The 13,562-nt window shown below is 38.8% G+C and overlaps 1 protein-coding gene across 3 annotated transcripts in view; it reads left to right on the top strand.

Moving 5' to 3' along the window:
* Positions 1-13,226, top strand: part of lrrc4ca (leucine rich repeat containing 4C, genome duplicate a) — a 707,523-nt gene extending 694,297 nt beyond the window's left edge. For all 3 annotated transcript variants that reach the window (XM_052029189.1, XM_052029188.1, XM_052029190.1), the window contains one exon: positions 9,510-13,226. In XM_052029189.1, the coding sequence (XP_051885149.1) occupies positions 9,560-11,482 (1,923 nt within the window). In that variant the 5' untranslated portion in view covers positions 9,510-9,559 and the 3' untranslated portion in view covers positions 11,483-13,226. The remainder of the gene's footprint in view (positions 1-9,509) is intronic.
* The last annotated feature ends 336 nt before the right edge of the window (positions 13,227-13,562 follow it).

Genomic DNA, 13,562 nt, shown 5'->3' on the forward strand with positions numbered 1-13,562 from the left:
AAATTCATGCCAGGTCAGGTCTTCTTATCGTGCTGTTGAACATGGTGTGAGTTGGAGGGGATCTGATCGACCTGAATCTTAAGCGAAGAAGTTTGTAGTTCCCTGCATAACTATTTACAACTTTGGGATAATGTGAATGTGCATGTCCCAGAATTACAGCCAGTTTTGCACCAGTATTTTCCTGATTGTTGTCTGGTGGACAGCTGATGGAAGCCAACATGGAAGTAGCAATGCACAAGGCTTGCATTCCAAACTCGCCATGAAATATGCACTCTGTTGGCCAGGCACAGCTTCTCCATAGAATGGCTCTGTGGGACATCAGAAATCTTCAGTTAATTTAGTATTGTTTAATCACTGGAGTACTTTTGAGATTATTTTACTTTCTTTAATGTGTTTTTAGAAATGATAAGAATGTTTCTAAATGGTTTTGTATGTCTGGACCATTCAGAAACATTCATAGTTTTTGACAGCTTTGTATTTCTGGCTAATTTATGCCACAAAAAAAGGTACACCCAAGGTTGCAAATTGCTGAAATATTAAGTGGTCAGCAAAAAAGAACAGTTTGACAAAGCTTAATAATCAAGATTATTGTAGTTCACCGAACTTATTACATGACTTATTTGCCTGTTTGCACTGTAGAGGTATTTCTGGAAGGGGTGATAATGAAATATTCATTATTGAGAGGACTGTTGAAGATTTGTATCTTTCCTTTTAAGAGTAACATTTTAATTGATCCCTCTGATTAGAGAGTTGTTTTGTGAGGATGTTGGAAGTGGATGTTCAGTCAAGGAGTGATTTCATGATGCAAATCATGAGATTTTTGGGAGCTCAGGGGATCAAGGGATTTGGGGATTAGGCAGGAAAACAGTATTAGGGAAGTTACAAAGTGAAAGAGCTGGCTCGAGAGGCTTACTGGCCTACTTGTGTTCCTCTGTCTTTTAATAAAAATTAAAAATGCTAGAAATAGTCAAAGGGTCAGACAGCATCTGTGGAGGGAAAAAAACAATGTTATTTTTTCAGGTCCAAGTCCTTTCATCAGAACTGTCGTAATTCTTATGTTCTACAGTCAGAGTGCAGCTTGCCTGGCTGTCAATTTTTAACCACTTTTGTACCCCTCTCACACACCCATGTGACAGTTGTATTGTGGAATACCCATCTGCTGCGCAGGGCCTTGCTGCATCTGGTGTTTGTCAGAATCATTCGAGTGAACTGGAACATTATTCATCGGTCAGCAGTTAGTTTGGTCAACTCACTATTGACCACTAATTCTGTCCCAATGTACTCGAGCTTTAGTTCTGCATTTACTTTCAACACAGATGTCCCAAGGATATTCCAGGGATGACTTGCTCATTGCTAACAGGTGCACTGTGCCTTTGGCTCGAAATCTAGCACCAATCTGGACACTGAAATCATTTTATTCTCTGACAAAATTAGTCCCTATGATGCACTATTTCAGACTGACAATGAACCCTGGTGAATTGCTGAATTGTTCACTGCCTAAATTGCTGAGAGTTTTCCAGCATTTTCAGTTTTTATTCAGATTTCCAGAATCTGTGGTATTTTGATTATTTTTAACTATTGCCTCAACTCTTGGCCTGTCACATTTTGACAGCCATACTTGTTGGAGAACTTTGGGGGAACTTTCCCATTCAAATCTTATTTCTTAAGTTTGAATCTTTCATCAAAGCTGCCAGATTTCTCAAAAGTAATATCATCATTCCCCAGGGTTTTGCTGTGCACTATTTTTATGTTTAACTGGCTGTGCTGCATCGTTTCATGGAATTTAATGAGAGAATAGACTTAAAATAGCAATGGTTGTTGTGACACAATTTTCCTGGGTTATTTTAGTCTTTTGAGAGGAAGGGGAGATGAAGGGTGATTTTTATATTACATCTTGAGAGAAACAATTTGCTGTGTATAAAATGCCCAGAATAATTCAAAAAAACAGTAGCGCTCAATGAATACAAAGTGTAAGGATGAAAAGGTGGTCAAATTTAACCAAGGTAAAGCAGAATGAAGAAGGTTTAGTGCCTTATTCTGGCACACACCAACTTGTCATTGCAGCAGAAGAAATCCAATACAGGAATTGCTCTAAATCCAACATATGCCTTATCTACATGCATTCTGAAACCTGGACTATGTATAGTAGGCATCTGAAGGCACTGGAAAAAATTCTGGTCACCCCATTACAGGAAGGATTTGGAGGCTTTGGAGAGGGTGCAGAAGAGGTTTTCTAGGATGCAGTTATAAGAAGAGGTTGGACAAATTTGAGTTGTTTTCTCTGGAGCAGCAGAGGCTGAGGGGAGATCTGATAGAGGATTATAAGATTATGAAAGGCGTAGATAGAGTAGACAGATGGTATCTTTTTTCCCAGGGTTGAAATGTCTAATACCAGAGGGCATTGTTTTAAGGTGAGAGGGGTAAGTTCAAAGGAGATGGTCAGGGCAAGTTTTTTTTTTACACAGAGAGTGGTGAGTGCCTGGAATGTTGATGGAGGCAAATATGAAAGAGATGTTCAAGAGGCTCTTAGATAGGCACATGAACGTGCAGGAAATGGAGGGATATGGACATTGTGTAGGCAGAAGGGATGAGTTTAATTGGGCATTTGATTACTAATTTAATTAGTTCAGTACAGCATCGTGGGCCGACGGACCTGTTCTTGTGCTGTACTGTTCTATATCAGGAATGCTATTTCCACAACATACTCCAAATTCATTGTAAGTATATGCAAATCAACATCAGTGTCCTATCCCAGACCAACGTCACTAGTATTGAGGCCTAGGGGTCAGCGGTGGAAAGGGTAAGTAGCTTCAGGTTCCTGGGCGTCAACATCTTGGAGGATCCATCCTGGGCCCAATACATTGATGCAGTCATGAAGAAGGCATGCCCACAGCTCCATGAAGTCTGTAGAGATTTGGTATCTCACCAAAGACGCTTACAAACTTCTATAGATGTACGGTGGAGAGTATTCTGACTGGTTGCATCACCCCCTAATATGGAGGCTCCGATGCACAGGGTCGCACGAAGCTGCAGAGGGTTGTAGACTCAGCCAGCTCCATCATGGGCACAACCCTCCCCACCATTGAGGACGTCTTCAAGAGGCAGTGCCTCAAGAAGGTGGCATCCATCACCAAGGACCCTCACCATCCGGGATGTGCCCTCATCTCGTTACTACCATCAAAGAGGAGGTATAGGAGCCTGAAGACTCACACTCAATGACTCAGGAACAGCTGAATCCTCCTCCGCCATCTTCCCCTCCCAACTTCCCCTCCGCCATCAGATTTCTAAGCAGTCCATGAACACTACCTCATCATTCCTTTTTTTTTGCATTATTTATTTATTTTTGTAATTTATTGTAATTTTATATCTTTGCACTGTACTGCTGCTGCAAAACCACAAATTTCACATCACATAATAAATCTGATTCTGGTAGTTACTCTCAGTCAGGTCTTTGGGCAGGCCAATTCCTGTGCCCAACACCAGACACACTATTTTGAGCTCTGTTGCAGGAAGAGATTACCAGATAAATAAAGGGAAAGATTCAAGGATATGCTCAAAAGCTTCTTGAAGGAATGCAATATCCCCTCTGACATTTAAGAATTCCTGGTCCATGAGCACTCAAAATGTAGAAGGAGCATTTAGAATGGCATAAAGAACCTCAAATCCATGCATCAGGAGCATACAGAAGCCCTGTGCAGATGGTGGAAGAAACACATCAGCTCACAAACTACCCATCCAGCTGTCCCATCAGGCACCTCCTTTCCCATTTGTGAAGGAGTCTGCGGACCCCACATTGGCCTCATTAGTCACCTCAGAACCATCCGAACAAAGTGTAAACAGTCATTCTTGATCCCAAAAGACAGGAAGTTATTATAATAAACAACATAGACATTGTGGGGGGGGGGGGGGGGGGGGGGAAAGTTGGGTTACCATAATGCCTCAACATTTGGTAGCTATAGCTGATCCTTGGTGTATCTCTCAAAGACATTAAGCTTTATAATATGAGTGTGTTAAGTATTAATAACGATTATGTACCGAAGGTAATGTCATTTGCCTTGGATTCAAACATTTTCTTCTGTGGATATCCTTTCAGCTTAAGTTCAAAGAGAAGCATGACTAAGCTACTCAATACTGGAAGGGGATGAGTATTCTCATGAAACCAGTTTTGCAACTTTTACCAATGTTAGCATAAACTTTCTTCTCTGATTCCAATTTGCTACTTTGATCAGATGATGTATTGATGGATTGTTTTGTGCCCCTGCCTGTTTTGGTTTTTAAAAAGCTGATATTCCATTCGATACATAATTTAGTTATAAGTCTGCAACGTGAAGCATTAAGAGTTCAATGAAAATTCAGCTTTTGCAGTGAGAAGTTGCACATTGACCTGTTAACCTTGTAGGATTTCTTATAGAATAAATTCAGCATACTTCATACAAAAATATATGCAGAAGGCCTGCTAGGAAAATTGTCTGCTGAAATAAGAGAAATCACAAGATATGAATGATATAATTTATGAAGAATATTTTTACAAAATCATTACTTAAAGTGTCCAATGGAGATTCCACACCCCCCCCCCCACTTCCACAACCCCATTTCACAAAGTAGTGAGGTTATTTCCTGAGCTACTTTCAGTTCCAATTACCACTCACTTAGTGGTCTTCCTTTTGATAAGTTTGATATGTTGAAATTACCTTTAGTTTTCAAGGTTTGGATGTCGCTGGAAAGGCCAACAATTTATTGCCAATCCCTACAAGGTGGTGAGTCACCATCGTGAACTGCTACTGTCCTTTGGATGATGTACTCCCTCAGTGCTGTTGGGTAGGGAGTTCCAGGATTTAGACCCAATGATGATGAAGGACTGGTGACATATTCCCAAGCCAGGATGGTGAATGAATTGGAGGAAAACTTGCAGGTCGTGGTGTTCCCAAGTTGCCCTTCATGGTGCTAAAGCTCATTGGTTTGTGGGGTGCCGTTGAGTAGTCCAGAGAAATAGCAGAGGTGTACCTTGTTGATGGTGCACATTGCAGCTACTGCTTCAGTGGTGGCAGGAATGATTGTTTAAGGTGGTGGAAGGGCTATCAATCAAGCAGGCTGCTCTGTCCTGCACGGTGTAGGATTCCGTGAGTGTTGATGGAGCTGCATTCATCCAAGCAAGTGAAGAGTATTCCATTACACTCCTGATGTGTGCCTAGTATATGACAATGGATTTAAGATGCCAGGAGATGAGTGATTTATTGCAGGATACCCAGACACTGATCTGCTCGGGTAGCCAGAACACTTGGGTGCTTGTCCACTTAAGTTTCTGATCAATGGTGCCCTCAGCATGGTAATTGCATTGAGTCATAGAATCATTGTGTCGTAGAATCATTTTGTCACAGCACAGAAACATGCCCTTCAGCTCACCATGCCTCTGCTGACCATCAAGTACCCATCTATTCTAATCCTATTTTCCAGCATTTTGATCCGTTGCCTTCTATGCCTTGGCAATTCAGGTGCTTGTCTGGGTTCTTCTTAAATGTGGAGAGAATCACTGTCTCCACCACTCCCTCAGGCAATGTATTCCAAATGATAACCATCCTCTGGGTGAAGAAAATAATGTTCCTCAGATCCTCTCTAAATCTAATATGCAATGCTTTCTGATTTTACATACTTCTGCTATGGACAAGAGTTTCTTACTATCTATACCTCTCGTAATTTTGTATACCTCAATCAGCCCCTCCCTCCCCACGCCCTATTCCCTTTCACTCCCAGCCTGTCCAGTTTCTCCTCAAAACTGGGGTACTCCATCCCAGACAACTTCTGGGTGAATCTCCTCTGCATCCTTTCTGGTGCATTCACACCCTTTCTATAGCTGGCAATCAGAACTGTGATACTACTCCAGCTATGGTTCAATCAATGTTTTATAAAGTTACACCATAACCTGGAGACATAATAGATTGAAGATGCAGGAATCTGAAGTTAAAACATACTGCTGGAAGAACTCAGTGGGTAAAGCAGCATCTGCTCCATTCCTAATGCAGGGTCTCGACCCAAAACATAACCATTCCTTTGCCTCCACTGTTGCTGCTTGATCTGCTGAGTTCTTCCAGCAGTTTGTTTTTATACCATAACCTTCCTACTCTTGTATTCTGTTAGTTGAATAGTTGCTCTTATGGTCTTACTTTACAATTGTCTTCAGATTATGTAAACTGTGATTGTAGTTGTTGAACATATTGAATTATACGTACCTATTAGTAACAGGTTTATTTATAATTAAACCTATCAAATCAAAGTTGCAGTGATATGAATCCAGCCAAATACACACAAGTAAACTGGTGCTTTTTCTGTCACTGTTCAATAAAACAAGCTACAGTCTTAATGTCTTCTCCATCACTGAGTGCTTTCTGCCACACCATATAAAGTATTACATTTCAGTGATGGTGACTTCTGTGAAATACTGCAGAACATCAGTACCATACAAAACTACACTGAAGTTACAGCATAGCAAAAGGCCATTCAGCTCAATTCCTCAATGCTGTTATGTTCCAGATAGTGTCCTCTCAGCCTGATTCATCTAATCTGCTCTACATATCCTCCCCTTTAATTCACCATCATATATTTATTCAGCTCTTCCTTAAAGACATCAATGCCATTTGCCTTAATTTGCTCCAAGAGAGAGAATTTTCCACATTTGAACCATTCAGGGTGAAGATGAATCTCTGGTGTCCACATTGAATTGATAATTGACTATTGTATATTTATTAATGGTAGTTATTGACTCTCCCACAAATTGGAAATGTCTGCATAATGTCTACCTGCTAGAATTAGGTCAGCAAAGAGACAAAACTTTCAAGAGGTGGAGAAAAGTTGACAATAGTGTACTTTTTATTTAACCTGAGATAGACATGGACTCATAAATTTCAATATAGATCACATCATGGTCAATATGAGCAACCTGTATGACTGTAATTGTTTAGTTCATACATTGGTAGACCTGATATTAGAAGATTCATTATGTAATCAGTTAGATTGGATTGGAACTCACCCTTATGAGCCAAAAAAGGAGATTTATATTTCTGACTTCATAGTTCCAGATCTATGGACAATGTTTGCTGCTAGACCAGTGTTTCTGACGCACAACCAGTTGCAGTGACTAAAGTCGGGAAATGGAAATCTGCAACAGAATACGTGTAGAAGTGAAACAGTTCCAGGGATCGTAACACAGAGTTCCACAAATTGAGTTGAAAAGAGCATAAGACATGTAGGTTTAGAAGAGAATAAAAGAATCAATTAATGCAATTTTTTTCTTACTTTTTAATATTCATTTAGGATTTAGAAATACAAAATAACATTTTTACACTGTTAGCAAATGTTACATAAAAAAAAGGACAATAAATGTTTGCCTCAAGCATTGCATTGCTCTATGCTTCAAAATTTATACATGTATTGCAATCTGCTTCTGTTAAATTGCTTTGTGATAAATCACACTCTGGACTCCATAAGTGATTTCTATTGCTAAATATGAAATGTTTTAAGAATACAAACTGGAGTGCACATTTCCCAGAACATTGAAAAGGACTTTCACGAAATGTATGATCTTACTTGGGGGCCTTGAATTTTTCGAGACAGCTTGACATTGCACTGAGACGTAGTACATATGTTACAAAACCCAAGTCGTTTGAGGGGCTTCTCCGAAATGAATTCCCGAGAAATTCTTCCAGATTAAGAATAAGCCTAAAGGAGTTAGAGAGCTAGAGTGTGATTTGCACGTCTATATGAAACAAAAACTATTTTGAATCAATGGGAATGTATCTCTATTACCTGATACATTTATCTTATTGCCTGTACTTGCTGATAGTTGAATTTTGAGCAACTTAATTCAAATTCACCTCAAAATATATTCCTTAATATTTACAACTCAAAAGCATTTTCCTCATGATGTGAACTCTTTTGAAATCATTTTAAAAATTATGCCCTAGTAATGTATTTTTAAAAATAGGTTGATAATAAAATTAGCATTTATTTAATTAAAATAAAACACAATAATGTCACACCCTAAATTTTCAGGCCAGATTTTGTTGTCTATTGGTGGCTCTTCTGAATAAAATCACCTGTGTTAGCCATTTCAACAAGACTTGCATGTACACACTATTAAATGCAGAAATCCCAGACTTACTGCAAGGTTCTGTTCGCTGTTTTGCTGAGGTTTCTTACTTTATGCTGGGGAATCATGTATTGACTCCTTCCTGAGCCAGGATCAATGTGGCTATGGATTAAAAATGCAAAGCTGAGGTATTGGAGAAAGTGGGACGGTTGGCAGGTGGAGGACAAGTTAGTCCATTTTTAATTATTAAGTTACTTCGCTCTAAAGTTTTCAATACAGAAGTATTTTCAGGTGATTTTTAGTTAAATTAATTGTTTTTTATTAAAATATTAACTTTTATTTTTAATTTTAGTTCAAATGTAATTGTTTTTAAATGACTCTGAATGATAGAGATGTTTAAAAACTATAAATATTCCTCACCATTTTTACAACTCGCAAAAGTGGGGATGGGGCTGGGACTTTGCCAGTGGTTAAAGCTTTCAGTGAAGTTTTTGGGGTAGGGTTTGCTCATGGAAAGAAACCTGTTACTGCAGAAACCACAATGTTCAAGTCTAGGATGCTTAGGGCCAGCAAGGTAGATCCTTTCTTTATCTGAGCATAGAAATTGCACTTTTCAATATTATTGTACACATTTCATCAGACATGTTATATCATTTTAAATAAAGGACTCCTTTATATAAATGGCTTTACAGATTACAGTTGGTCAACTTCTCTCTTAAGGTGGCAAAAGCAATTGATATAAATACAGAAAATGTTTGTCCCAAGTAGTTGCATAGTGTCACTTCACTTATTGCATTAATTTATTTGCAGTTGAAGCACTTCAAATTTAGTTTTAGTACCTTGAAATTATAGAAGTCTAACTGTTAAGAGATGGAAACTGTTGTGGGTATGCCATTAAATAAACTGTTGGAAATAATTTCTGAGTCTCTACTTCTCGGGGCTATAAATCATGTTTTTGAAACTGGGATTTAAAATGAAAGAGTCGTCTGTGGTACAGATGTTTGCCCTTCACAGACGTGCTAGACATGCAATATGGCAAGAAGTGTGTGCTGTACTTTGCTTCCAAAATTCAGTTCTATTGAAGGCAATATAACCAAATTTTGGAAGTGGAGTACTGCAAGCAGCTGCTACTACTCTGCATGCTTCGGGCAAATGATCCATGGGCAAATTTTTATTCAAGAATACTTAAGGAATTCCTTTGGAAGTATGATAGCCCTGTTAGTTTATCTGTGTAAGTGCTTTGTGGTTCAAATGTCAATATGAGCTGGGCTTAAGGCAACTCAGCATGTGCCAGCAGGGATTATAACAAGTATTAAAGTACTGAGCAGGGAAAACATTGAACAGGAAAAGCAATATGATGAGCTTACAAAATAGTCTGGTGATGCACTGGTTCACAACATTAATTCCATTTTTTTTTGTTTTTCAGATTACACTAATAACTTGAACTCAAGAAAACAAACATCCAATAAATTATGAATGTTGAACAAGATGACATTGCATCCACAGCAGATGATGATAGGTCCAAAGTTTAACAGGGCCATACTCGACCCCTTATTTGTGCTGCTGTTGGCTCTACAACTTCTTGTGGTGGCCGGTTTGGTCAGAGCTCAGACTTGCCCTTCTGTGTGCTCCTGTAGCAACCAATTTAGTAAAGTGATCTGTACACGACGGAACTTGAGGGAAGTGCCAGATAGCATCTCCATCAACACGCGCTACCTGAACCTGCAAGAAAACAGGGTCCAAGTAATCAAAGCTGACAGCTTCAAGCATTTAAGGCACCTGGAGATTCTACAGTTAAGTAAGAACCACATCCGGCAGATTGAGGTTGGGGCCTTCAATGGCCTGACAAATCTCAACACCCTGGAGTTATTTGACAACCGCCTTTCCACCATCCCCAGTGGAGCTTTTGAGTACCTATCCAAACTGAAGGAGCTGTGGTTGAGGAATAATCCAATTGAAAGCATACCATCGTATGCTTTCAGTCGAATTCCTTCTCTAAGGAGATTAGATTTGGGTGAGCTTAAAAGACTTGAATATATCTCAGACAGAGCCTTTGAAGGTCTGTCAAACTTAAGATATCTGAACCTTGGTATGTGTAATCTTCGGGAAATCCCAAACCTCACACCTCTGATAAAATTGGAGGAACTGGAACTATCAGGGAATCGGCTTTCATTAATCCGACCGGGCTCCTTTCAGGGTTTAACTAACCTGCAAAAACTGTGGATGATGCATGCTCAGATCCAGGTGATTGAGAGGAATGCCTTTGATGACCTTCAGTCACTAATAGAGCTTAACTTGGCACACAATAACCTGACTTTGCTGCCTCATGACCTCTTCACACCCCTTCATCATCTTGAGCGGGTCCACTTGCATCACAACCCATGGAACTGCAATTGCGATATCTTGTGGCTAAGCTGGTGGCTGAAGGAGATTGTACCCTCCAACACGACATGTTGCGCTCGTTGTCACGCACCCCCTAGTTTAAAAGGGAATTACATTGGAGAACTGGACCAGAACAAATTCAACTGCTATGCTCCAGTAATTGTAGAGGCTCCCACAGATCTCAATCTGACCGAGGGAATGGCTGCAGAGTTGAAATGTCGAGCCTCAACCTCCATGACCTCAGTGAGTTGGATTACTCCCAACGGCACAATTATGACTCATGGAGCATATAAAGTTCGTATTTCCGTGCTGAACGATGGCACATTAAATTTCACAAATGTGACTGCTGAGGACACGGGATTGTATACATGTTTGGTGAGCAATTCTGCAGGGAATACAACAGCTTCAGCCACACTGAATGTGACTGCTACGGAAAACAGCACTTTCACTTATTTTACAACCGTTACGGTGGAGACTATGGAGCCATCTGTACAGGTGCACACAACGGATGATAAATTTAGGCCGACCCCTTTCAGTGAGTGGGATACAACATTTGTAACGACCTCCCTGACTCCTCGGAGCACAAAGTCAACAGAAAAGACGATCACAGTTGCTATTACAGATGCAGGAGAAAATCTTATGCCTGGCCTGGATGAGGTGATGAAAACTACAAAGATTATTATTGGTTGCTTTGTGGCCATCACACTTATGGCAGCAGTGATGTTGATCATTTTTTACAAAATGCGCAAACAGCATCACCACCAGAATCACCATGCTCCTACCAGGACCATCGAGATCATCAATGCAGAAGATGACATCGCAGGAAGTACTGCCGTGGAGAGTCACCTGACCATGCCCACTATCGAGCATGAGTATATGAACCATTATAACTCTTATAAAGCTCCCTTCAACCACACTACCACAGTAAACACGATTAACTCACTACACAGCTCTGTGCATGAACCATTATTGATGCCAATAAACTCTAAAGACAATGTGCAAGAGACCCAAATATGAGCGGGGGGATAAAATACACAAATTTACAAATGACAAACAGGACAAGGCTGATTCTACTGTTTAAAAGAAGTGTCTTTAAAGAGGTTTATTTATTAAAAATAATTCTATTGTGATCTAAAACAGAGACAATTATGTGTATTCTAAACACTGATTTGACATGATGCTGCGCCCAATAATTTAGTCATCACCATGTTTTTCATAGGAGATTTTGATTCTCTAAGGGACTATTCAGATATTTTGTAAGGATTATGTTTCACATGGGGTTTTTATGGTGAATTCTAGTGGTGAGATTCAGTCTGTTTTGTCTCATTCTGTTATTTCATGACTCTTACAACCGGTAATGACAGAGAATGCAGTATTAGAGGTAGATTTATATTAAATCTTTTATTTTCCATGTATCATCTTGTTCTATATTTACAAACAGAATCATTCTGTGAAGATTGCTTGTAACAAAAAAAACAAAAAAAACACATACCCATGATCTTTTAAACAATTCTAGATCCAGAATTTGTAGTTAAGTACTAAATAAGATTATAAATAAACTATTGTTGGTTTTCAGTACCTTCAGATATCAAAATTAATGGTTCTGAAGTTGGAATTTGACACTGTATTTGCAGTATTCTGTAACATATTAACCCAGTTCTGAGGGAATCAGTACTTCAAATTCGATTAGATCAAATCTAATTTAATTGGTACAATAACGGCATTATCTTTTTCTCATTATGTCATGTTAACATAGCACAAGGTTATGGAGGTATGGCAAGTAACCATTTCAATAATAACAAATGTTTTGGACAAAAAAGGTGCAAAGACAAATATAATTTCCTGTCAATACCTACCCAATGTTCAATGCATAGGTACTCAACACATAATTGTTGTCAGGTTTTTTTGAGAAGAGCGTTCTGCACATGAAGCAGGAGCCACTTGAAGATTATGAAGCTTACTTCACAGTAAAGGTTATTCCACTGGAGACCTATCAGCTGGATAAACTGTTCATTCTATCACATCCAGAATTGAAGATTGTACATGGAATCTCTATATCAAGGAATTAGAAATGTACCTAATTCTTTGACAGATTATAGGTTGTGTTAAGAAACAGCACACTATTTGCCACATTATGTTTTGATTGGTGTCTTAATTCTTCTATTTATCCTACTGATTTAAAAAAGTTTTAATCTATATATCCCATTGTACTGCATAATATTTTCCCAAAAAACCTCTGATCTATTTGGTTTGGACATATAATGCATTTTTACATTGTTGCTGAGTCAATTTCCTGTCTAACAGTATACAGTAATGTAGTGTTTCACGAAATGTGGTCAATTGCCACCCTATAATAATTGGGGACGCATAATAAGCATCACCTTGCCATCAATACCCATGTGCAGTGAACAGAATAATTAAATGCCAATGAATTTGTTCCAGTTCATGCCAAATTAAATAATGACCACCAACTCTTAAAGGCACTGGGGATTAGAAATTGAACCTTGTAAAAGTTTATATATATTTCCCTGAACATTTCATATAAAAATGAGGATAACCAATCTTCACATTATATGAAGTGAAAGTATCAATTGCCAGTCATTCATTTCTCTATCCTTTCCCCCTCGTTGAGTGATGATTATTTTAGTCATATTGTTTACAGTATTTAAACTTATAATGCCCTTAATGGAATAAAATTACAGCTTTGCCTTTGAAGAATATCATTTCATCTGAATAGATTTGCATTAATATTTAGAGTTCCTTTTTTAAGATGTTATGATGAGTGGTCTGAGCTTTCAAGATTTAATTAAAAAGTCTTAACACCTCATTTAAAAAATCATTTATAGTGTAAGCAATTAACCTCCATTTGCCAGTACTCCTGGGAAGAGCATTACATCAATCTTAAAAATGGTATAGAAATACAAGTTGTTGTGCTTCAATTGCGCTTTTATTGAAAGTAGTGCCTCCCACTTACATCCTGATATTTTGACACTTTGGTAAGTTTTGATACAAGAGAGATGAGGAACCATTTGGTCTTTGTTTTTACTCTTCTTGCATGGATCCAACGCACCAAAACCCCAAGAGGTTAAAACGTGCT

Source organism: Pristis pectinata, chromosome 14 (genome assembly GCF_009764475.1).
Source record: "Pristis pectinata isolate sPriPec2 chromosome 14, sPriPec2.1.pri, whole genome shotgun sequence".
In the NCBI taxonomy this organism is placed as follows: domain Eukaryota; kingdom Metazoa; phylum Chordata; class Chondrichthyes; order Rhinopristiformes; family Pristidae; genus Pristis; species Pristis pectinata.